The sequence below is a fragment of the Euprymna scolopes genome, chromosome 22 (assembly GCF_053919585.1).
Source record: "Euprymna scolopes isolate OS-2025 chromosome 22, ASM5391958v1, whole genome shotgun sequence".
Taxonomy (NCBI): Eukaryota; Metazoa; Mollusca; class Cephalopoda; order Sepiida; family Sepiolidae; genus Euprymna; species Euprymna scolopes.
The window spans coordinates 79467063-79494775 of NC_136503.1; the positions used below are offsets into that span (position 1 = coordinate 79467063).

The 27713-nt window shown below is 33.8% G+C and overlaps 1 protein-coding gene across 3 annotated transcripts; it reads left to right on the plus strand.

The window, feature by feature from the left end:
- Nucleotides 1-6: 6 nt before the first annotated feature.
- Nucleotides 7-27604, plus strand: LOC145243482 (lipoyl amidotransferase LIPT1, mitochondrial-like). 3 transcript variants are annotated; one of them, XM_080106421.1, is made up of 5 exons: nt 7-92; nt 9618-10231; nt 19424-19531; nt 20704-20844; nt 26608-27604. In XM_080106421.1, the coding sequence occupies exons 2-5, from the start codon at nt 9707-9709 to the stop codon at nt 27019-27021; spliced, it is 1188 nt and encodes a 395-aa protein (XP_079962547.1). In that variant the 5' UTR covers nt 7-92; nt 9618-9706; the 3' UTR covers nt 27022-27604. The 3 variants fall into 3 exon arrangements, with proteins under 3 accessions (XP_079962547.1, XP_079962549.1, XP_079962548.1); XM_080106422.1 differs by having other exon boundaries at nt 33-111; nt 26608-27159; XM_080106423.1 differs by lacking the exon at nt 19424-19531 and having other exon boundaries at nt 26608-27159.
- Nucleotides 27605-27713: the final 109 nt, after the last annotated feature.

Below are 27713 nucleotides of genomic sequence, written 5' to 3' on the forward strand. Positions count from 1 at the left end.
TGTACGCTTCCGTTTCATTGCAGACGAACAACAAAGGGGAAACGCACCAAAGGCACGTGGAACGACCTCCAACTCAAAACTTTTCTAACAGGGTAAATGATGACTTCGAAGGTGTAAACAATAATGCGATTTTTTTTTTAATTGGGTGCTTATTTAGTATTAAACCTATTTTCAAAACAAAAATACAGAAAACGTTTATATAAAAACTTTATGATGTACGTGCTCATAACGGAACGAAGGTGTTATATTCCGAAAAATCACGCACGAAGCGAGATCTTATGTTGTGATCCGCCATGTTTTATAAATAAGCGGGAGACAACCCAATTCAAACTATAAAAATTAAATCAGCCCAAAATTCCCTATTAAAATTGCTACAAGTAGTAAAAATTACTTTCTACAGAAAAAAAAAAAAAAAAAACAAAAAACAATCGATCAATTTATGTGATTTTTTTGGAATATGACATCTTTGGTCCATGACAATATGTGCACTAGGTGTATCAGAATTTTTGTAGGAATTTTTGACACCCCTAAGACGAAACTGCGAATAAAATATAAAAAAAACTCGTAATTTCTCTTTTTAAAGTGCGTTGTTTATTTTATTTATGGATTATACTTCCAAAATAAACTATTAAAGTTGTTTTAAAAGTAATAGAATTTTTTTTTTAACAGTCATGAAATTAATTGAATTTTACGAGCTCAATATTTTTCAATTTTTAAACTTTAAAAATCTATCAAAGTTTTTCTATTGATTCTATTTTTACAATATTTTCAGTGTCAATGTGAAATTTTATGCTCTTTCCAATAAACCGAATATAATATTTTAGACAAACGTTTTTTTTTTTAATTCACGCCCCTCCCCATTTTCAAGTATCTATTAAAAAGTAAATAATTTATGTACCAAAGTTTTATGTATCACAAATTGAAGATCAATAAATAATATATTCAAATTTAAAACAAAAAAATAGTGTTTTTTTTAGAAATTTACCTATAAAGTCCGAAGTTTAAACGTTTTTTTTTTTGTTTTTTTTAACCACGTTGTTTGTTTTTTCTTTTTAAATGAAACCTTGTTCCTTGCTCCTTTAACTAAAAAAAAATTAGGGCTTGAATTACATTTTTCGAGTAGTTATAAGCTTGGAAAGACAGGGGGGTCGAATTAATTCACGCCTCCCATTTTGAAATGTCAATTAAAAAGTAAATAATTAATTTACTCACCAAAGTTTTATATATCATAAATTAAAGATAAAAGAGCAATAAATAATATATTCGAATTTAAAACAAAACAAAAGTAGTGTTTTTTAGAAATTTACCTGTAAAGTCCGAAGTTTAAAACCTATTTAAAAACAAAAACAAAAAAAAAACGTTGTTATTTTTGTTTTTTTAATGAAACCTTGGTCCTTGCTCGTTTAATTGAAAAAAAAAATTAGAGCTTGAATTACATTTTTCGAGTAGTTATAAGCTCGGAGAGACGGGGTGGAATTATTTAATATTTTTCACCAAATTTCTGACACACCTATATTTGCACGATAAAGATTTTTCTGCAGTTTAGTTTAAGAAAGAAAAATGTTTAATTCTAAGTAAGCACCAGAAATTGTGTATCTCTACTTACATACAAAGGGCACTTTGTGTGGGTGTGTGTATGTGTGTGTGTGCATGTGTGTGAGAGTTTGTTCCCTATGGACTCCAAAACAGTTAAACCGGTTTTTTGTAATTTCACACAAATGTATAGCTGTCTGGCAGTGTTCTGACATAGGTTTTGTATCGGAATACCTCCAATAAGTAGCAAAAAATCAATAATCGCAAAAAATTCGGTTAACGAAGGAATAGGTCGATTTTAGTTAAAGTTAACATACTTGTCCAGCCTAACATCACAAGTGCATTTGAGAATTTTTATCACCGCATAAGCAGAAAGGCCTGACATATAAAATCAACAGCAGTTTTTTTTATAAGACAAGGGTGCATTAAAATAGATGTTTCTGTTTAGAGCACAATTGAACCGTAATACTTGACTTTTGCATTTTAAACTTTAATTCAAATCATTATATAAAAAATAAAATAATTTTATAAAATCAGTAATAGGTTCTCTATAATGCAATGCAGACTACAATGTATTGTGCACTGCGGTGAGTACCCAACTGGAGCAGGCAATCAATTAGTTTGATTAACAAATGGGTGATGTCACTTATTTCGATGATAATAAACTTATTGGGAGTGTGGAAAATTTATTTATCTTCATTCAATCCCGGGTACCATCGGGTCTCTCTGCCAGCAAGCAATAAAATGGTTATACGGACAAAACACTAAGAAACGGGGCCTAATTAGAGTTGGGCCCCGTTTTTTTTTTTTGGCGGGGGGTCACCCTGTATACTGTTTTTTTTTTTTCTTTAATAATATTTAGTAAAGAACCATTTCAACATAAGATCTATTAAATAAAACGCATGCAATTTTAAGAAAAAGACATTTGAAATGTGTAAATATGCTATAAGAATTGTGATTTTCACAAAATGGAGCCTTACCGGATACTGCTATGCTGTTTATTTTTGTATTACCTAAGACAAAAAAAGTTTTAAAACGTCTCTATTTTCCCTATTACTACGTAATGCTAAATTTACTTTAACTCCAAAACGTCCTTAATGTCATACATATACTAGCAAAAGTACCTGTCGTTGACTGGGTTCGAAAACAGCCTACAGAAAATGGACTCTGATTTATGAAAGCATGATAGGTTATGAAAAGGAAGGATTGTAAAGAGATAGCGTCGAATTTGGGGGTATCAAAACCAAAGCAAAATATGATGAAAGTAAAAATAAAATAGATAAACCCCATAATTTATTATACCATACCTGTTCAAAATTGTGGGGTCTGCGTTTGTGCCTGGCCTCCATAGAATGGAAATAGGCACAAACTGTAATAAAGACTTTTCATATCTATCTGCGTAAGTATACTTTGATAATTATGTTTCAGTTTGAAGAAATATGGTATAATAAAATTATGGGGTGTTCGTTTGCACCTGACCTCCATAGAATGGAAATATGTCACAAAGTTTAACAAATTTTTTTTAATATAGATCCACAGAATATTATGATAAGTGGTTCAGTGTGAACAGATATGGTATAATAAATTATGGGATTTATCTATTTTATTTTTACTTTCATCATATTTTGCTTTGGTTTTGATACCCGCAAATTCGAACCAAATTTACAACTCTTCCTACAACCCTATCATACTTTCATAAATCAGAATCCATTTTCTGTAGGCTGTTTTTGAACCCAGTCAACGACGGGTACTTTTGCTAGTATATGTATATATATATATATATATATATATATATATATATATATATATATATATATATATATATATATATTAGTGTTGGGATGAATAATCGGAATTGGGAAAATCAGAACTTTCTGGGGTATCAAAATCGATATTGGAATTGGAAAAATTTATACTGATTTTCTGATGCCAAAAACGATTCCTTTGATTATCTTTTTTTTATTTGATTTTGGTTTAAGAAAAATGTTCCATTGTTGATAGTAATAATAATAGAAATAATAAATATTTATTGATTTTAACGAACAGTAAAACAAAAATCTATAAATCACCCAACTTCATAAGTGTGTTTTTCCGTTTGTGAAAATATATGCATGTTTAAGTGGTGTTTTTTGGTAATCGAGACAAAATAACCATTTTATAGTTAAATATGGAGGGATTTATAAAGAATCGGAATTTAGTACAGAATCAGTAAAAATATTGGAATCGTTACATCACTAATATATATATATATATATATATATATATATATATATATATATATATATATATATATAAATATAAAATATATATATATCTTATCTTTCTTTTAATAATATTATTTGAAATCATTTCCTTTTTCCTTATAACCATTTGTGAATTATTCTGAATGCACATAGGAAGGTAACCAATTATCATACATAGTATCACTGATGCTATATTTACTCTGAAACAAATGCAAAAGAAGTGTGCTGGTAAGAAGAGGAACCTATATTTTGATTTTGTGGTTTTAGAGGAAGCTTTTGATAGCTTGCCAAGAAGCCTTGTCTGGTGGGCTTTGCATAAATTAGGCGCAAGCAAGTTATTGGTGAAGGGTGTTCAAACAATGTATAGAAATGTTCAAAGTTGTCTTAGAATTAACAACACATTTACTGACGACTTTAATGTTAAAGTAAGAGTACAGTAGTGTTCTGCACCAAGTCTGTTGCTTTTCATCCATAAATTAGAAGCTTTGTCCAGAGAGTGTCATACAGGTTGTCCAGAACAGATGCTGGAACCTAGTCCTTAACTGTGGAACAATAGCTCTACTTGCTTAGTTGGAGTTGGAGGAATACTATGAAACATAAGACCAGGTGAGCATTGTCTGAAGATAGCGGTTTCAATCCTACCCAAAGCTGACCAGAGGATTAGTTAGCCAAAACGTGGTCAAACAACAACAACTATATTTATTTTGTTATGGCATGATTAGAAATGCATGTAATAATTTTTGCGGTGAAATTTGAAGGATAGTTTATTATTGGATTTTATCTACACGCCAACGATACAATAATTTGTAACACTCTAAGCAAACTCGGAATACAAAAACTATAAAACAAACATCTCCAAAACAAACCAATTTCTGATGCAGGCATATATACGTTTCTGTGCCATCATATATATGTTGGTGAAACCCAATGTAGTTTAAAGAAAGGGCTCAATGAGCATAAAAGCGATATAAGAAATAGCAATTCTCTGAATACATTATTCTCTCATTCATTGCAACATAATCATACTTTTGACTTCAAACAAGCAAAAATAGTTAAATTTATTTCAAATAAACCACGACAGAGATTTCTTGAATCAGCACTTATCACAAATTCAAACACAATTAAACAACATGGAGGTTTCTATAATTTATCGCCATTAATAAGTAAACTCCTATTAAAAGAACGTAATTTTAAACACAGGTTAATTCTCTCACACCATATAAGGGCCATATTTATTACAAACAGAATATAAATTGCATCATATCTTTTTTAAATATATTAACAGCTATATGACGTTTTTTTAAAAAGTATTACTTCCTCTCTACAAACGCTATAATGTTTTTTGAATTTCCAACGACTTTTTTCATTCTGAAATAGAACAAAGTCATTCTTTTCACAACAAATATATTTTCAAATATTGTACTGGTATTTTATTTTCTTCAATGTATTCGTCCAGAAGAAGTCTTAGAATAAAGATGAAACATTGATAAACGTATGACTTGAGTTGTTCCTTTTTCATCTCTCTCTCTCTCTCTCTCTATATATATATATATATATATATATATATATATATATATATATATATATATATGCATATATATATATATATATATATATATATATATATATATATATATACATACATTAAATATTCCTATTTATCGATTATATCAATCTACTTACACATTCATATCCTGTATGTATATTTACTTATATTTTACTTTATGTATTTACTTAAATACTTACTTGCTTTATCTGGAATTTGCAGATACCAGCCATCCTCTCCCCTTAAAATTTTTTTTTTTTAATTTTATATTTTATATTTATTTTTATTTTTTATTTATTTCTTTATTAAATTATTTATTTATTTTTTCCATTTAGTGTCTTTTAATTAATTTGTTGACATTTTCTTAAGTAATAATCTGTACATTTCAGTTGACTTCCTTTTTTGCCCTATATTATTCGTGCCTTTTAACGTTATTCTGTTTGGGTCATTTTGACATTTGCTTTTCTAATTTATATTTAATTCTATCACCATTTAATATTTTTCTCTCTCTTCTTCTTTATTGATTTTTTTAAATTACACTTTGTTCTCGGCAGCCGTGTTAAAAGCATATCTTATTTTTCTTTTATTATTATTGGAACTTTTCCTCCCTATTCCTTATACATATTTGTGAATTATTCCACGGATTCCGGCTTTTTGGATTATTTTGGACCATCTTCCAATTACGCAATTTTCTTGGATTTTACTTGTGTAAATGGAAAATTAAATTCACTTTCTTGGACTTACATTTTTGGATTTTACCGTCATTGGACACCTTAACTTTCACCTAACTATCCATTCACATGAAATCACCTTTTTCCTCACCATATTCCCTCTGCTTCACTTTTTTGTTATCAAGTAAGATCTTTGACTTACTTGTTGTTTCATCAAATGCTTTTGTATGCAAAATCCGATCCTGCATTTTGCTAATTCCTACCCTCTGATGAGAAGGAAAGTATTTCTTCAAAACTCCACGGATTAAGGACTATCCACTTATTAAGTGTTTCTTTTTCAGATTAAATATGTTTTTAACTCTTTTTCAAAGTGTTTTTTAACATGTTTTATTAACTATTTGCTCTTATATATATATATATATATATATATATATATATATATATATATATATATATATTAGTGTTTGGATGATTAATCGGAATCAAGAATTAGAAAAATGGGAGCTTTTTGGGGTATCGGAATCGAAAAAATTTGAGCCTATTTTTCGATGCCAAAATCGATTCCTTAAATTATTTTTTTTATTTGATTTTGCTTTAAGAAACATCTCCCATTGCTTGCAGTAATAATAAAATAAATATTTATTGATTTAAACTTCCAGTAAAACTAAAATCTCTAGGTCACCCCCTCACAAGTGTGTTTTTACTTTTGAGAAAATATAAGCACATTTAAGATGTGTTTTTATGCTAATCGGGACAAAATAACACTTTTTATAGTTAAATATTTAGAGATTTATAAAGAATAGGAATCGGTAATTGTATTGGAATCAGGAAAAATATTGGAATCGTCCCATCACTAATATCTATATATATATATATATATATATATATATATAAATTCACCTTTTTTAAAAGATGAAATTGCTCGATTGCGCCAAAGACAAAATTCAAGCAAGCAAAGAAGGACTGTTGAACAGTCCACAGAGTTTTATAATTATATAGATACTTGATTGGCTAATAGATATCATTACATGAATGGAATCTGCTTTGCTGAGTTTGAATCCTATGGAATGCATTGTTTTCATTTACACACTAATATTCTCGAAAAAAGTATTGATATCTTCCAGAAAAGGACATATTTTTTTTTTTTTTTTTAGTAGCTGAGTGGTCTTGGCTACAGTAATCGTGCAATACAATCTAGTAAATTGCCTTAACATTTGTTCAAAATCGTAGCTGATAATATGCTTAAGCTTTAGGCTTGCAGCATATCTTTTAACGTCTACTCCAGACTGTAATATCCGTCCTTATTCATGGCTTACACCAGCCAATCCAATCAAATGTTAGTGATGAGACGAATCCAATATTTGTCTCAATTCTGATACAATTACTGATTCCGTTCTAAATTCACAATTCCAATACAATTACAGACGCGGATTCTTTATAAATCTGTAAATATTTAAAGTAGTTATTTTTCCCCAAATTATCATAAAAACACATATTAAAGATATTTTCTCAAATGTAAATAAATACATTTTTATGGAATTATCTACAGTTTTTAGTTATTATTTTTTAGTTATTATTATAAAGACAACACCCGAAAGTATCCTGTACCTCTATAAAGCCACCATTCGCCCATGTATGGAGTATTGCTGTCATATTTGGGCTGGTGCATCGGCTACTAGTCTCTCGCTCCTTGACAAGGTTCAAAAGAGAGTCGCAAATCTGATAGGCCCTGAACTGGCATCTAAGTTCAGCCTCTGTTCCATTGACGAAACGTTGCATCCCTCTGCCTGTTCTACAAGTATTATAATGGTGAATGCTCTGACGAACTGCAAGCACTTGTGCCCCCACGATGTGAACGCCCTCGACAGACCCGACAGGCCGCAAAATCCCACCCCCACACTGTAGAAATCCCTAGATGTAAAAGATCTTTCTACTCCAGTAGTTTCTTCCCCAGAACCGCTAGACTTTGGAATTCCATTCCAGGTCCCTGCTTCCCCAACTGTACTGACGTGCAGAAGTTCAAGTGCAATGTGAACCAACATCTTGCTGCCCAAATCCCTACATAGTACCCCAGTAGTTGTTGCCCCTGTTAGTAGCCCCCTACACCAAAGTGGCAATTTGCCTTGTATGGGGTGAAAATGTAATTAAAAAAAAAAAAAAAAAAAAAAAAAGACAATTCTCTATCGATTATTATATTGAGCCTAATATATCATAGTGAGATCAAAACAAAAATCTATTTTTTATGTGAGTGAGTGCCAGCAGCTTGAATCCAAACCAAAACATATAACTCTCCACCCTTATTCCTTAGCATCTAAGGCACACTCATATACCCTTAAAAGTTCTGATTCTCAATTCCAATTCAGATTAAGCGTCCCAGTACTACTAGATGTATATATTATTTAATTGGGATTCATTATTGAGACGAGTAAATATTTATTAATTTATTTATTGCGGACTTTTATCCTCATCATCGTCAGGTGGTTAGCGTGACTGGATAGGAACTCCAAATCTTCTAACTGCATCCTCAGCAATTACTGCCATCCATAGTTATTGTTGTCTCACCACGTTTCGTCCAACTAATCCTCTGGCCAGCTTTGGGTAGGATTGAAACTGCTATCTTCAGACGATATTCATCTGGAACCGTAGAGATTCAACGTCTCTATTCACTGCACCACGGGCTCCGAAGGGCTATGGTTGGATTTTTTTGGTCTTATGAATCCATGTTTATTTATTATTTCATCTTCCATTGTCAGGTCCGTATCGAATGGTATATATTATTTAATTAATTCGAATTCTTATTGAGATGAGTAATTTGTATTATTTATTCATTTATTTATTACGGACTATTACCCTCATCTTTTAGGTGTTGTTTCACGTTTCGGACGACTATTCCTCTGGCCTTCGTCAGGTGGTTAGCCATCAGTGGCTTAGTTGGGCAAAACGTGGTGAGACGACAACAACTATGGAAAGCAGTAATTGCTGAGGATGCAATTAGGTTGTTTAGGTTGGTTGTTTTTGTTTTACGGTATATCAACCCTTTTCGGGTTATTTAATGCTGAATACAAAGATTTTGAAGAAAAATTTTTTTAATAGAATATATTTGTCGTTTTCACGTCGGTTTCTATTTAACCCATAGTTGGGACCCTAACAGGTACTACCACTCCGGGTCAGAGTGGACCTGGGAGCAATGGAAATTAAAGGGTGGCTCCATACTCCCCAAAGCCCACAAGCTGGGGCCTCACCACTGGATATAGTTTAAGGTCATATCCAGGAGACCCATTGAGGGACTTTTACCCTCTGCAGGGGGGCAGTCGGCGTATTCTAATGCCCAACCTACAGGGCCAGAGGATGCAGTTAGGAGATTCGGAGTTCCTATTCTGTCGCGGTTATCACCTGACGAAGGCCAGAGGAATAGTTGGCTGAAACATCATGAAACAACAACTAAAATGTGAGGCTAATAGTCCGCAATAAATAAATGAATAAATAAAACTGGATGTATACATATTGATTCCATCAGCTATGAAGCCCTCAACTCTTCAAGTACAGGTTAAATAAAAACTTATGTTCACTTGAATACTCATCATGTTTTATGTAACTAACATATTTTTTTCTTTATTTTCACAGGTTTTATTTTGTTAGCTGTTATGCGGACTTGCTAGACATGTCACATCATTAACAGAATATCTGAAAACGAAAACAGACAAAATTATGTCATGAGTTTTCAACAGTTTCTTGTGAAAGGTACAAAATTGTACTCAAAGACAAATCATGCAATTCTGAAAGCCTTTCGAAAAGTCCATGTCCATTACAGGAATAATTCTACCAAAACAAACGCCAAGCCTATCTTACACAAAGTCATCATATCAAAATCAAAGAACATCTTTGAGAATTTAGCTCTTGAAGAATGGTTGTACCGCAATGCAGACTTTCAGGAATGTTCGTACTTGTTAATGTGGCGGAATCACGAGACAATCGTGATTGGCAGACATCAGAATGTATGGAAGGAGGCTAATATCCCATTATTATATGCCGCAGATGTTTGCCTCGCCCGGCGCTACTCTGGGGGAGGTGCTGTTTACCATGATCTTGGGAATGTAAATTTTTCGTTTTTAACATCACGGAAACATTACAATCGGAAGCAGAATTTGAACACTGTGGTTGACGCTTTACATAATAGATGGGCATTGGATTTGCATGTCGATACACGAGATTGCATCATGTGGAACAATCTCTACAAGGTAAAGAATTTGGTGTTTCTTAAGAGTCGATAAATTGATTTTTTAAATCTGCCATTTAAGCATTTTAATAGGTCCTGGATATGACCTTAAACTATATCCAATGGTGAGGCCCCAGCTTGCGGGCCTTGGGGAGTGTCAAGCAACCTCTTAATTGCCATTGCTCCCAGGTCCACTCTGATCCGGAGTGGTAGTAGCTGTTAGGGTCCCAACTATGGGTTAAATAGCAACTGACTTGAAAACAAAAACAAAACATTCTATTAAAAAAAATTTTCTTCAAAATCACTGGATTCGGCATTAAATAACCTGAAAAGGGTTGATATGCCGTAAAACAAGAAACAACAAACGACCAAAAAAAACAATAGTACATAATTAATTCATTTTCATGTCGAAAATAGTAATATATCCCAAAATTATGAAAATTCATCGAGAACAACAACTGCTATTGTGTTTTTAGTAAAAAAATGTCTATCGCTACATCGTCGGTGTGAGTTAAATTGTGCATTTCGAGTTATGTCCCCTGTGTGTTAACTCTTTATTGTCTACTTTATAACATCTGAGAAAAATGCAATTTTACCTAAATTCCTATAAAAATTACTTTTACCTATAAATAACTTTCAACTCAATGAATTTTCATAATTTTGGGATATATTACTATTTTCGACATGATAGTTGTTGGTGTTGTTTCATCCAATGCCAGTACACACAGGTGAAAGGTGAACAAATTCTGCAGAATCTTTCACGTTTTTTTCCAATTGTTGGAAATACTTGATGCTTTGCCAAGGCTAACAAGGGTATTTTTTATCGTGACGCCGTCACTAGATGGGTTGCCTACCACGGCTTAAGAGAGGCCCATCTACCCTCGAGAGAAGGATAGATCGCACCAGTTTCTCAACCTGGTATTTTTACCTTGTGGTACATACAGCGCTTTGCCTTCCCAAATGGTCACCCATTTGATACTGGCTAGGCTCAATGTTGCTTAACTTCAGTGATCTGGCAAGAACTGGTGTGCCGGCGTGATTGTGCTGTATATATGACAATTAAGTATGCAATATTATTTTCGCTTCAAACAACATGTTAAAAAAATTGATCTATCAACTCCATCTTGATAAGCATCTCTAGATGATAACTGGTTTGTGTGCAAAAATTGTCAGCACAATGGATGCAAATTTAGATGTGGAGAAAATACTCATACTATTTGGATTCTTTGAACTACTGTTGTCATCTTGAACGTTATTCCCACAACATTCGATCTTCTTTAAATGTATCTTGAACTAGCGTGTCTTTCTGTCAAGCTCGGGAATTTGCACAGAATTTCAAACAGAACCCTTTATTTAATCCATGTGTGTAACATGCTTTCATTCCATCAACCATGACACGGTAGAAGTTTGGAGTGTCACTTGCACTGAGGATTGAGCCTTCAACCTTCAGAAGAGTGCCACTTACAACTGATTTTTCTGCAAGGACCCGTGGCATAGTGAATAAAGTATTTGGTAATATTCAGTTGTAAGTTACACTCTTCTGGAGGTTAACAGTTCAATCCTCAGTGTGGACAACACTTAAAATACAATTGCGAATTACTTAGGACTTCTACCCAGTCATGGCTGATTGAACGAAAGCATGTTACTCTCATGGATTAAATAAAAGGTTCTATTCAAAATTCCATGCAGATTCCTGAGTTTGGCATAAAGATTCCGAAGTTAGACAGAAAGAACCCCGTGTTTGACAAAATACACCTGAAGAAGGCGGGAAGTTACATCAACCAAAACGTTGTGGAAATAATACTCAAGATGAGAAAAGTAATCTGAAAAATTAAAATAATAGTGTAACGTTACAGCGGGAGAGGAGGATTTATTATCTGTTGTGATTATAATCATTATTAATATTATTATTAATATATGTCTCTTTTTATGTGTCTATGTATGTGGTTGTATTACCTCTAGTGTGTGTGTGAATATATTAACGATGATAAAGTCAACATACCTTTTTTTTTCTGTTATCTTGATCTTCTCTTTGGGATGCAATTCTTCTCGTCACTGGTCGATGCTGCAAGGAATATCTCAGATGAAAGCATAACGCCAATTTTCTAGCATAGATCACTTTATTCGTCTACGAGTGAACAGGAGGGGAACCATCACATTGTCAACTCACTTCTTTTTTTTTGTGCTTTCGACGCATTTTCACATCTAACCCTGACATGTCAGCTTCGCCCAAGATCGGAAGGTAGACTGCACTTGCATGCGAGCGAAAAGATATCTTTCTCTCTCTCTCTCTCTCTCTCTCTCTCTCTCTCTCTCTCTCTCTCTCTCTCTTTCTTTCACACAAACCGGATGACACTTCAGGTGACACCATCCTCTCTAGCTCCAGCATTCGACATACGTCATCCTTAACCTTTTGAACTCTTTTTGCACTAACCAACCTGCCTGCAAAATCACAATTTCCAACATGCCAGCATAACCTGGGATAGATTAGATATCAATAGAAATAATCAAAAATTTAGTAATGTAATATGAAATGAAAAAAAAAAAAACATTAAAAAGTTATTGAAGATATTCAGAAGTTGTGTTACTTTGGTGACACTGTAAGATCATAAGGAGGAGCAGATGCTTGTGTGATTGCAAGAATTATGAGTCGATAGACTAAGTTCAGAGAACTACAGTCATTACTAACCAGCAGCAGCAGCAGCACTAGATGGAGATAATTACAGAGGTTTAAACTTGAAGTGATTGAGAGAATAATTGAGCAGCAAATAAGAAATCACATAAGAATAAATGAAATGCAATTTGGTTTTATGGTTTTTTTTGTTTTTTTTTACAAAGGCATCACCACATTATCAAGGCCCAGAGGCCACTCAAGGATAAGGGTTAAAGAGTGTACAGTAGAAATTGGTCAATATAGTAATCATTAGTAATGGAAATTTGGTAAATTTAATAACTTATATGGAACGGCTCATCAAGAACTTATTTACTTTAGACTTGAACACAACCATATTGTAGTCAGCCGGAAAGCAGGAAAACGGAAGACAATTCCACAGGCGTGCAGTTCTAAGAAAGAAGCTTTGTTCATGGAATCTACGTTTAGGTTTAGGCACAGATAAAGAGTGGGGGAAATTATTGATAGTGTTTACAGCTAGACGAGTGTTTCTTGTGAAAGTTTGGCGAGGGGGGACCAAAGATTGAAGCTCAGTTGAACACTTTCCATGAAAATAACGATACATCAGAGACAAACTCGCAACATCTCTTCTGTGAGATAGAGGTTGCAAGGAGGAGAAAAGGACATCTCCTACGAGGCTACGAAGTCTATTTTGAACTCTATCAAGGCAGGACAAGTCCTTTCTAGCAGCTCCTGCCCAGATGTGGCAACATTATTCCATCCTTGGACGTACCTGGCTCTTATATAGGTAGAGAATAGCATCAGCAGTGAGATATCTACTGGATCGATAGAAAGATCCCACCATTTTTCCAGCGGCCTTGGCAACAGATTTGATATACGTGTTCCATTTAAGATCAGGAGTAATGGTCAAGCCCAGAAGCTTGTCAAAACTTGAGGCCTCCTGAAGACGAGAGCCATTCATTTCAATTGATGACAAATGTGGATTAGAATGTTGATGATGTAAAGAGAAGCTTGGTTTTAGATGCATTAAAAGTAACAAGCCACTCCTTTCCCCATTGTACTACGTGCTCAAGATCAGAGGAGAGAGAATTGGAGAGAACTTGGTCGTTTACTGTCTTAGATGTGGTACCATAAATGTCTACAAATGATGTAAGGATATGATTTGGAAGATCATTAATGTAGATCAGGAAAAGAGTTGGGCCCAGGATGGATCCCTGAGGGACACCGGCATTAATACTGTGAGCTTCTGATTTTTGCCCCTCAACTACTACTCTTATGAACCTATCAGAAAGAAATGATTTAATAATTGAGAAGACTTTTCCAGCTATACCATAGCTAGCGATCTTATGAAGTAAACCTTCATGCCATACCCTATCAAAGGCCTTAGATATGTCAAGAGCAATTGCCCTAGAAAGATTGCCACCGTCGAGAGATTTGCTAATCCTATGCGATATAACTGTAAGGACATCTGCTGTAGATCTAGCAGAACGGAAACCATATTGAGTGTCACTAAGAAGGTTATTTTTGTTGAGATGTTTGATTACTTCTGTATTTAACACAGATTCTAGCAACTTACTCATGACGCACAGGAGACTTATTGGCCTGTACTGAGAGGGGGATGAGCGATCACCTGAATTCTTAAATACAGGGCATACTGATGAGATTTTCCAGGGAGATGGGAAACTATTCTCCTTAAGACAACGTTTAAACAGTTTTGTAAGTATGGGCGCTAATTCAGGTTGAAGTTTTTTGAGTACTATAATTGGAATACCATCAGGGCCAGTTGCTTTACTCGAATCAAGGTTTTTGATTAGCTTCGCAACATCACGTACAGATATACGTATATCACATAGTGTGTTTTCTGATACAGGAGGAAATATTGGGGGTTGGCGGTCTTGGTCGCAAAGGGTAGAATTAGCTGCAAAGTTCTTGACAAAGAGTTTGGCTTTGTCTGATGCTGACGAGATTACCTCAGGTCCATTGATAATAGTTGGGATGGAGCACACGCTTCTGTTCAGGATTCTGTTTGCTATTTGCCAAAACTGGTGGGAACCAAGCCGCTGCTCAGCTACTTTGGACTTAACAGATTGAGCATACAACACTCTTGCGTTCCTTATTACTTTCTTACAATGGTTGCTGGCAGTCCTGAAAACGGCTTTAGTTTCCATACATCTATTACGTTTGAAGCAGTGGAAAAAGTGATTTCTGTGCGCAATGGCAGCAGCACATTCTGGAGAGAACCATGGCTGGCTGTTAGGTTTTTTCTGAAACTTTTTAGAGGGTATGAAATGGTCAATACCTACAATTAACCATTCAGTTAGGTCTAATACTATAGAGGACACATCCTTTTTAAACATGGAATGCAGAGGTAGATCAGATATAAATGTACGGAAGCTATCCCAGTCAGCCTTAGTGTATCGATATACTGTACGATGAAGAGGTACGTCTGGGGACTTATTACATTTCATTTTTATCTTAATTGATACAACAGAGTGGTCGGAAGATCCAAGAGGCGACAGAACAGAAACTGAACATAGTTCAGGGCAAGTTGTGAGAAAAAGGTCTAGTAGGCTCGCATACTGGCCGTCATTATCGGGCACACGGGTAGGTTCCTGAACAATCTGAGTGAGGTCATAGGCAATGGAGAAATCATGACAGAACCTCCCCTCATCATCGGTCTTGTTTGAGTGGGTCAACCATTCGACGTTGTGAACATTGAAGTCTCCACATACGTGAATGTTAGCTGAAGGATAAGTAGAAAGGACTTGGTCAATTTTCTCAGATATGCTTTGAAAGATAGTAACTCCACTGTTGTGGGGGCGATAGAGAGTAAATATAAATGCAGTAGTGTGAGCTAAAGCAACCCGGAAGCACATATAGGGTAAGTTAGGATCTTCCCTGGAGATGTCCCTCCCACATGGAAAGCTATCTTTAATATAGGCACATATTCCATGCCCATGGCGATCTTGGGGGTCAGATTTAGGTCAGGTTGGACAAAATACTATACTTATTCTGTGACAAATGCAAGAAAAGTACCTTAATAAGAAAAAGAACCTGCATTTTGCTTTTATAGATTTACAGAAAGCTTTTGACAGAGTGCTAAGAGAAGTTGTCTGGTGGGCTTTGCATGAACAAAGGGCAAACGAGTATTAGTGAAGATTGTTCAATATATACAAATACTAGCAGTTCAGAAAAAGTTTGACTCATGTCTAAAATTTTAAGTGTTTTAACCCAAAATTGACAGAGGAATTTGGTAGAGTCTGAAAAGGTAAACTCTTTCAACTTTGACCTCTTGGCAGCCAAATTTTTGACCCAAAACTGATTAAAAAGCTTGCTGCATATTTGAATACCCTTTATGTAAAATTTCAAATGTTTAGACCCGAAATTGGCTGAGAAGTTTGCTAGAGACCGCAGAGGTCAAATTTTTTTAAACTTTGACCCCAATTTTTACCCTTTAAAATTTATTGTTTTGGGATCAAATCAAATTTAAAAGTTTGATCCATGTCCAAGTAACCTACATCTAAAATTTCAAGTGTTTAGACTCAAAATTGGCAAAGGAGTTTGGTACATTTCGAAGGTCAAATTGTTGACCTTTGACCCCTTGACAGTGAAATTTCTCGCTGAAAACAGATTAAAAAGATTTTCCCAAATCTCATTACCCTTTATGTTAAATCTTGAGTCTATAAACTGAAAATTGACAGAGTAGTTTGGTAGGGAAATGTACACACACATACAGACAATTTCACTTCTATAGATATATAGATATATTAATGCGGTATTACCTCTAACATTATATATTAATACTGTAGTGCCTTTAACATATATATGTAGGTATGTCACGGTTTCCAGATTAAAAAAGAAGATAAAAAGTGAAAGCATACTACAAACATTAAATCATTAGTATATAGGTACACTATTAATTTATTTTATTGTGGACTATTATCCTCATCTTTTTCGTTCTGGTTGTTTCACGATGTTTCACCCAACTATTCCTCTGGCCTTCATCAGGTGGTAACCGTGATAGGAACTCTGAATCTTCTAACTGCATCCTCAGTAATTACTGCCTTCCATAGTTGTTGTCGTCTCACCACGTTTTAGCCAAGTAAGCCTCTGGCCGACTTTGGGTGGGATTGAAACCACTATCTTCAGACAATGTTAACCTGGAACTGTAGAGATTCAACGTCTCTATCCACTGTACCACGGGCCCCGAAGGGCGATCAAGGTTGGATTTTTTGATCTTATAAATCCATGTTTATTTATTATCTGATCTTCCATAGTTGAGTCTTATTTTATTGGAATTCATTATTGTGATGAGTATTATTTATATTAAGTTATTTATTGCGGACTATTATTCTCATCTTTTTTTAGTTGTTGTTGTTTCACAACGTTTCAGCCAACTATGCCTCTGGCCTCCGTCTGGCTGGCTTTGGGTAGGATTGAAACTGCTATCTTCAGACAATGCTCACCTGGAACCGACCAAACCGTGGTGAGACAACAACAACTATGTATGTTTGTATTTTTATGAATATGTATACTTGTATATATTATATAACCCCCGCAGTATTAACTAAAATAACTTAACTAAATTAAACCATGTACTCACTTATTTATTTATTTATTATTATTATTTATTTATCCTAACTTTACTTTATTTACTTGGCATAGATGTATGCATGCCGGTATGCGTATGTATATATGTGTATGTATGTATATGCATGTATATGTGTATATATATGTGCCTATATAGGTCTATATATTTATATTTTATAAATATATATTTCTATGTAATTGTGCATACATGTGCATGAGCCCGTGTGTATGTGTGTACTTGTATGTATATGTCTGTGTATGGTGTATGTGTATGTATGCATCTACATCTTACTGGAGATCTATATATCCACGTATATGTACTTGGATAGGTGTGTGCATGTTTATGTATGTGTGAGCATGTATTTATATCTGTATATATATGCAAGTATATATATGTGTACGAGAGTTGCGTGTATGGATGTATATGTCTGCATGTAGACCCATGTACATCTGCATAGGCATTGTTTTTATATGTGTGTGCCTATATGTCTACATATTGGTCTGTAATTTGTATGTATATGTATTATACGCTCTTATGCGTGCGTCAACGTCTGTATTAACTCTTAACTGTTTAAAAACAACCCATTATGAAATGAACAACGACCACAAAACCCGTAAATGTAACTCTGAAACTGCCAAAAATGGCACAGCCACACTAACCCCCTTCCCTCTCCCCCTCCGTCTCCCTCCCTTTCCTCCCATCTATCTCTCTCCCTCCCTCTCTCTCTCTCTCTCTCATCTAATTAATATACCTTATCGAACAGGAAAAAAAGTAGTCAAAATTTGAAAACCCAAAAAGTGAAACTCTTTCATCTCCTCCTCCTCTCATTACCCCCTCTCTTTTTTCTTTTTTCTCTTTACCATCCTCTCTACCCTCCCCCTCCCTATATCCACATATCTCCATCCAAGCCTACTTGAATCTGCTACCCCCCCCACACACACAATACAACCTAATATATTTTAAACTTCAAAACTGAAATATTGTCATTACCCGCCTTCCCCCTCTATTTTCTCCTACCCCAAAACCTCCCTCCTTTTTCTTTCTCTTTTTTTTTTTTTCTTCCGTATTCCTCCTAAAAACAATTCTTCCTAATACTAACCAACTATTTCTGTAAGGTCTGACGAAGCTGTTAGATCATAAACACGGTCCAACATCCGAAACATATGTAACCAAACAGATAAAACGGTAATAAAAAAATAAAACACATATTTGCTCTGCAATAGTATTGAGCACTCTCTTCAGGTTTTTACTAATTACCAGTTTTACCAAATATATATATATATATATATATATATATATATATATATATATAATTTTGATTTTTCCGACTATTATTCTCATGTTGAATGTTATTTTCACCAAATTCGGTCAATGTAACTTTTAATCTTCTTCAGGTGTATCTTGTTGAACTCCAGAATCTTTCTGTTGAACTAAGGAATCTGAATGGAATTTCGAATTGAACCCTTTACTTAATCCATGGGATAGCATGCTCTCATTCCATTAGCCGTGACTTAGTAGAAATCTTAGCTAATTTGCAATTACATTTTTCATTTTTGTGAATTACTTAAGACTTCTACCCAGTCATGTCTGACGGCATTAAACCATGCTACTCCTGTGGATTAAATAAAGAGTTTTATTTAAAAATTCTATGCAGATTCCCAAGTCTGACAGAAAGATTCCTGAGTTCAACAAGATACTCTTGAAGAAGGTTGAGGGTTACATTTGGTTGTAACGTTGTGAAAATAACACCCAAGATGAGAACAATAGTCCAAAGAATCCGAATCATAAAATCATACAAATAATCAATCCTCTTCTCAAAAAATGCAGAAACAATAAATATATATATATATATATATATATATTTTTATATATATATATATATATATATATATATATATATATATATATATATATATATATATATATATATATATATACACGTATCTATAAAACAGGCATTATAAGTAATCTTCTAATGTTCTTTTTGCCAGGTTTCAGGCACAGCTTCTCGTTACGATTCTAAAAAGGCCTATCACCATTTCACTTTATTGCTTCATGTAGACGAACATAATCTGAATACTTTGCTGCAACCAAGTCTTGTAAGTACATCATATATTGCATTTTTATTCTTTAGCCTAGGTTATGAGTGGAATACCATTTTCTCTACCTTCATACTGAGAATTGTTACCTGTGCATTCGTTCAAGGGAAGTAACTCATCTGTCGTCTGATATTAACAATGTTTCACTCTTATGTAGCACTTATATTGATTCAAGGCAAGTTTAAATATTAGCCTGGGACATTAGCCTCCTTCCATATATTCTGGCACACTGCGCATTATATTCACTCAAGGGAAGTAACTCATCAATCACGTAGCTCATTATATTTATTTGAAGGGGAGTAACTCATCTGTCACGTAGCATATATTTATTCAAGGGATGAAACTCATCGGCCGTCTGATATTATTGGCTCATTCTTATCAATTACTAGCCTTGATGGCCGGGTGTGTTGAGGAAAAACAGTTCTAGATGAGCATTGTCTGAAGATAGCGGTTTCAATCCTACCCAAAGCCAGCCAGAGGCTTATTTGGCCTAAACCGTGGTGAGACGACAACAACTACGGATGGCAGTGATTGGTGAGAATGCATTTAGGTGATTCAAAGTTCCTATCCGTCACGGTTACCACCTGACAAAGGCCAGAGGAATAGTTGGCCGAAACGTCGTGAAACAACAACTAATAAAGATGAGAATAATAGTCCGCAATAAATAAATTAATATAAATAATACTCACCTCAATAATGAATTCAAATAAAAAAAAACTAATAAAATATATTAAATTTTTTTTATCATTAAAACGCTATTGTACAAATACATTTCTTTCAAATGTAAAGATATGAAAGTTGAGTACCGAAAAAACTCAAACCATTGTTTTGTTTTTTTTTTAATTTGTTTGCTTAATTTTTTCTTCAGAAATGATCTGGTGATCTTCTGATGAGCTGCACGAATGAAAGATCTTATGCTAATTTCTGGTTGTTTATTTCTATATGGAACCATTGTCAAGAGTTACATTGAGTTTTATTTAATTTGACAAGTATGAATATGAATAAATACTTGGTCATTGGAATTAATTTCATACCATTATTTATTTTGCAGATCTTTATGCCCACATTAATCTTTTTTAGATATAGTTAAAATAGAATTTTGTTTTGGGATAGCTAATAATATTCATGTGTGATTGTTTTTTATACTAATGATAAATAATTTTTTGATATAGTCTGGAATAGTTGGAAACCCGGCAACACCCAGTGTCCCTGCTAGCATCATCAACCTGAAAGAAATTGATGATCACTTGACGTTTGATAATGTCGTAGAATGTGTTGGTCAATATTTTCTTTTGAAAGGCATTTCCTCTCAGGTATGACTTTGATCTTTTTTGATTTTATTAAAATCTAAAAATGATTTTTTTAAACCATGCAAATATTATTTTTAACAATGCAATCATTTTTTAACCATGCAAACATTTTTTAACCATACAAATATTTTTAGCTATACAAATAATTTTAACCATACAAATATTTTTTACCATACAAATATTTACAATTTTTTTTAACATACAAATAGTTTTTTTAACTATGCATTTGCATGGTTAAAAAAATTGTATGGTTAAAAAACTTTTTTGAATCATACAAATATTTTTTTAATCATGCAAATATTTTTTTAATCATAGAAATATTTTTTTAATCATGCAAATATTTTTTTAATCTTACAAATATTTTTAATCACACAAATATTTTTTAGCCATACAAATATTTTTTAACCATACAAATATTTTTACCCATACAAATATTTTTTAGCCATGCAAATATTTTTTAGCCATACAAATATTTTTTAGCCATACAAATATTTTTTAACCATACAAATATTTTTTAACCATACAAATATTTTAATCATACAAATATTTTTAATCATACAAATATTTTTAGCCATACAAATATTTTTAACTATAAAAATAATTTAACCATACAAATGTTTTTTAGCCGTACAAATATTTTTAACTATACAAATATTTTTTTAACCATAAAAATAATAGTTTAGCAATACAAATATTTTTTAACTATACACATAATTGGCTGAACCTTTACCTTCTTTGGAATTGGTAAGTCTAAATGCTTCCATTACATTGACTATGTATTGCTCTCTGGATCATAGTGATAGACCCAGGTTTCATCATGCATTTAAAATTACATACTTAGCACATCTCCGAATTCCTCCTCCAGCACTCAACACATTCTTGCTTCTGGAAAGGTGTCAGCAATTTGGGAATCCATCTGCCAAACACCTTATGCATATGCAAATGGTCATGAATAATAGTTTCTACAGACTCTGTACTAATTTTGACTTATTAATTTATTTATTTTGGACTATTATTCTCATCGTTTTTAGTTGTTGTTTCATGTTTCAGCCAACTATTCCTCTGGTCTTTGTCAGGTGGTAACTGCGACGAGATAGGAACTCCAAATCTCCTAACTTCATCCTCAGCAATTACTGCCTTCTATAGTTGTTATCATCTCACCACATTTTTCCTGTCGCGGTTACCACCTGACAAAGACCAGTGGAATAGTTGGCTGAAACGTTGTAAAACAACAACTAAAAAAAGATGAGGATAATAGTCTGCAATAAATAAATTAATAAATAAATACGCATCTCAATAATAGATTCCAATTAAATAATATAATTTTGACTTCTTGGATATTTGGTAAATAGTCGTGCATTGACCTTCCAAAATGGCAGTTTCAGCTTGACTTACAGATGCCTCATCAATAGCAGAAGGGCGAGGGGCAACCAAGTTTGGGGGTTGTTTCCACAAATTTCCGGCCATGTTTGAATTCACAATGCCAGCATTTTACAAGATCATATGATGGGGCATCATTACCATACGTTTCTTTCATTTCATCAAAAGTTTCCTGTAGTGTCCATCCTTTCAAATACAAAAACCGGATCACTGCGCGACACTCAACATTTTATATTTCATACCTGACTCAATTCAAACACCTGTAAATCAGAAACCACAATTAATTCAAAGTCCTAATTTTCCGTATAGCCCGTAGAGATATAAATCATTGCACATTTCAGCTAGATCAGACAACCAGAAGTGAGTCAGGTGCATTAATTATTAAACACCTTTGTAACTTTACAGAAATAGATTTCAGCCAATATGTTTTCAGCCTTCTTGGGGCGTTTTTGTCTCTGTATAATTTTTACTTCATCCCTTTTTCCCCCAATATGTAGTCAGCCATAAAAAAGTTTACAATATTTCCATGTATTACAGCTTTTTTGTATCCTTACTTTTAATGAAATGCATGTGACATTTTTGTACATTTTTCTCCATTGATATGGAACTGGTAGAATATCCAGGACAGTATCTATAGGATTAATTTTTCATTAAAAAAAATGTTTTTTTAATTTTTTTCTTGTCGTACAGTTTCAGGAGCACACAACCTAAATGGTAAACTTAGTTAAAAAAATATGATTTGTTCACAGCATTCACCATGTTGCCTAAAATATATATCCCATAATTCATAATAATATTCTTTTTTTCTTTTATTAGGCCATGGTCATAAAACCATTAGAAATAGACAGAGGCTACTAAGCTAATTAGGGAAGGCATAAAATTTAGGAACATCACGATAGTTAGACAATACAGAACTTCGAAAATGTGACATGTTCATTCACACAATTCTGAGGCAGTATGGTCAGGACTTCAGATGATGATGCAAAAGGAGATTGTTGAGACATCTCTGAGCAAACACAGGTGTGATTGTGCAGAGGGTCTAATGCGAATGTATATTGTTGCAGGTTTTGTTTGTTCAGCCACAACACAGGGCAGTATTTAAGCATTGCAGTGGGGGCACGAACCATGCAATAATCTGTAAGTAACAAAAGCAATTGTTACATTCCAACGAGTAGACAGCAGATCTAATTCAAGTAGATCATATACTTCAGAGGGAACAGGGTTACAGCAGAGAATAAGTTCATTAGTTTAGTAGTTTACCCCATACATATTATTCACGTTCATGTACATGCATCTGTTCAGTTAAAATTTTATAACATAACTCAGTATATGACTAGAGCCATTCTTGTTTCTATCAAATGTAAAAAGGGTGGGAGATAAACTCCCTAAATTGTAAAGTTTACAAACAAAAAATAAGGTTTCCACATTACTCAGTGTTACCTAGAATATATACAGTAGAACCCTGATATACAGTAACCCTAGGATATGTTTTTTTTTTTTCAGGTTATGATCTGGAATACAATGTTTTTTCCGGCTCCTGGTTACGGCATTTGCCTCACCTTATGATGTTATTTATAATGTTATTTGATTATATACATGTGTACTATATACTGCGGTCCAGGATATGACCTTAAACTATATCCAATGGTAAGGCCCCAGCTTGCGGGCTTTGGGGAGTGTGGAGCCACCCTTTAATTGCCATTGCTCCCATGTCCACTCTGACCAAGAGTGGTAGTACCTGTTAGGTCCCAACTATGGGTTAAATAGAAACCGACTTAAAAAAATATATATACTCTATTAAAAAATTGTTCTTCAAAATCACTGGATTCGGCATTAAATAACCTGAAAAGGGTTGATATGCCGTAAAACAAAAACAACCAACCAACTATATACTGTACTGTATTTTGTTACCAATTTTTAATGCCGTATCACAGGGTTCTACTGGATTCCATAAATAAACAAGTAAATCTTATGTATAAGAATATAAAAAATTTATACACAAAAAAAATGAAAAACACAATTCTTGGTCATGATGTTCTTTGTAGTTAGCTTCACCCCTGACCTGAAATGGAAAACTTACATCAAATCTCCAGTTACTGGAAAAATAGTTGAAACATTCCAGAATGTATCTCACTCTTAATGCAATCCAATACTTGTATAAGAGTCAAATGCATTAGAATGGAATACTGTTGCCATATTTGAGCTCCAAACTATGCCCCCCCCCCCGCCAAACTTTCATGAAAAACACTCGTCTAGTTGAAACCAATATCAATAATTTCCCACACTCTTTATCTGTGCCTAAACCTAAACATAGATTCCATGAACAAAGCTTCTTAGAACTACACGCCTGTGGAACTCTCTTTCATTTGCCTGCTTTCCACCTGACTACAATTTGGTTATCTTCAACTCCAATGTAAACAAATTCTTGTTGAACTATCCCCTTAAGTAATCCGATTTACCAAATTTCCACTACTAACGATTACTATGATATTATCCCATTGACTACTGTACACTCATTAACCCTTATCCTTGAGTGGCCTCTGGGATTTGCTAAGTGGTGACTCCTATGTAAAAAAAGAAAAAAAAATGGGGGAGAAGCTGCTCAGAGTATCCTTTTCTGTCTTAACAAGATTCAAAGCCAACTTCGAAATCTAGTAGGTGATGTCCTTTTTTCCTCCTTACAACCTCTTCCCCACAGAAGAGATTTTGTGAGTCTATCTCTGCTCTATCATTATTTCTATAGAAAATGCTCGACTAAGCTTCAGTCTATAGTTCCCCTGCAAAACATTTACAACTAACACACGTCTAGCTACAACCACTGTCAACAATTTTCCCTACTCGTTACCTGTGCCTAAAACTAAAGGCAAATTCCATGAACAAAGTGTTTTTTCCTAGCACTGCATGCCTGCTTTCCAGCTGACTACAACATGATTGTTTTCAAGTCCAATGTAAACAAGTTCTTGTTGAGCTGTCATCTTAAATAATCAAATACTACCTAATTTCCATCATTATTGATCATTAAGGTATTGTCTCACTGACCACCTGACACTTAGTAACCGTTAACGTTGAATGGTCTTCAGGTCTTGATAAGTGGTTACTGTTTTGTAAAAAAAAATCTTTATGAAGAGTGGAATCGCTCTTGAACACCATCCTGATGTCATATGTATTACATATCCTCAGAATATTTTCCAACAATATATATATTTATATATAGTAAACAGACTATGGTGAATTTAAAATGAAATAAAAAATCAATAAGAAAATTGCAATATGAGTAATGGTAAAAAATAGTAATTGTGAAGACTTTTGTAAACATTAGTTTCATAGTAGGGCCTTCTGATCAAGGCACAACTGAGATTAAACAACACAGATCTGCTTTCGCATAGCTGCAGTAATGATTATAAGATAGGAGAGAAATCTTGTTGGCCATAAAAGGGCAAATTTACAATATGACTGTTCAAACAATCCCCTGCTATTGTTCAGAAACCTGACCGATAAGGGTTATCAACTAACAGAACCACCCAACACCTCTCTGTAGAATCATACACTGCTATCACATTGATCAAGTGTTGGTAATAAGTCTGCGACAATGACTGAATCTGCGATCCCTCTCCTCTGTACAATATAGAAATGTCTTCAGTGATTAATTGTCAAGTAGGAAAATTAACCCAAAACAAACTCCCCTCCACACATACACACTGTGACAAGATTATTTACCAGGGAGAGTAACTTGCGGACGTTTCTAGAATGATTGTTACATTTTGGGCATGACAACCAAAGGAATAAATAATATAACACGATATGATCGGCACACTCCCTTTAGATCAAGGGGTTGTTCATGTATATCTATTTGATGGCTCTTGTGCTGTGTTCTCGACATCATCACTGGTTTTTACTGCTTATTAGGGTTTTCATCGCAGAATTAATTCCCTCCAGAGAATTATCTGAGCTTGAGCAGTTTTGCTGGAATTGAACGCTGTATGAAAATAGTGAACAACACATCTTTTATATAAAAATGTAATTCTTTTATTTTAACATTTACGAAGCATTTTAAGAACTCAACAGTTGAGCAGGCATATTTGTTATTACGTTTACAGAGTCTACTTGTCAGCTGACTTGATTTGACGATTCGACAGCACTAATCAGTCTTGATTGTTTTGACATGACTGGTATTTTATAAACATCTGAGCTAAGATCAAATTTCATTGACAATACACTCTGAATTCACCATTTTTATAATAACATTAATAACATGATTTAGATTATGCCTAAGATTATACCAAAAAAATTTTGCGACAATATTATAACAATCAAGATAAGAATAATAGTTTAAATAATCTAAATTTAATATCTTCCTAATTTTTTTTTCTTTTTATATTTTTACAGCAAACAACAAACATAGAATATGTTGAACCAGCAGAAGCTACATGCTATCCAGGCATACATGAAATCATCAGCCAATTGGAAGACTGGACGTGGGTCTATGGCAAAACCCCTACTTTCACTCTGTCCCGTAAATTTTTCATTCAGCTTCCTACAGGCAGCGTAAGCTTAGAAATGAAATCCCAGATCAAAGAGGGCATCATCATGAATCTACATTTTACAACGTCTCCTTTCCAACCATCATTAGAACAGATTGTTACAAGGGTGCGCGACAGGGTAGAATCTCAAAGATTGTGCCATCAACAACTGGAATCGTGCTTCAAAGAACTTCAAGCGACGTTTGATGAGTCAAAGATACAAGAATTTCATATGAATAACCAAATTATAACCTGTGTCAGGAAATTATTCTTAGAATGAACAATTTTTTTTTTTTCTGAAAGTAAAATAATAGTTCCTTTTTAGGTTTCTGAATTTCTGAGATGACAATTGATAATGTGGATTATTTGAACACGCAAGGTCTTTTATAATTAAGCAAAATTCAGTTGTAAGTGATACTTTTCAGGAGGTTGAAGGTTCAATCCTCAGTACAGACAATACGAAGAATACAATTGTGAATTACTTAAGACTTCTATCAGGTCATTGCTGATGGAATGAGACCAGTTATCCCCTGTGGATTAAATAAATGGTTTCATTCAAAATTCTGTGCAGATTTATGAGTTCGATATGACATACCAGAAAAAGGTTAGAAATTACATCAGCTGAAACATTGTCAAAATAACATCTCAAGATGAGAACAGTCTACAAGAACTCGTGGCATAACAGATAAAGTAATAGGTAAAATTCAGTTGTAACCAACATTCTTCTGGAGATTGAAAATCCAATCCTCAATGTGAGCAATACAAAGAATACGATTACAAATTACTTAAGATTTCTACTCGGCCATGGCTGACAGAATGAGAACAAGCTACTCCTATGGCTTAAATAAAGCATTCTGTTCAAATTCTGTGCAGGTTTTTGAGTTCACCAGAAAGATTCTCAAGTTTGACAAGATGCATCCGAAGAGGGTTGGAGGTTACATCGGCTGAAATGTTGTGCAAATAAAACCAAAG

Excerpts from the sequence above, each read along its gene's own strand:
- LOC145243482 (XM_080106421.1), top strand. The coding sequence starts at position 9,707 with ATGAGTTTTCAACAGTTTCTTGTGAAAGGTACAAAATTGTACTCAAAG. Across the intron at positions 10,232-19,423 it reads TGTGGAACAATCTCTACAAG|GTTTCAGGCACAGCTTCTCG; the intron begins GTAAAGAATTTG and ends TCTTTTTGCCAG. Across the intron at positions 20,845-26,607 it reads TGAAAGGCATTTCCTCTCAG|CAAACAACAAACATAGAATA; the intron begins GTATGACTTTGA and ends ATATTTTTACAG.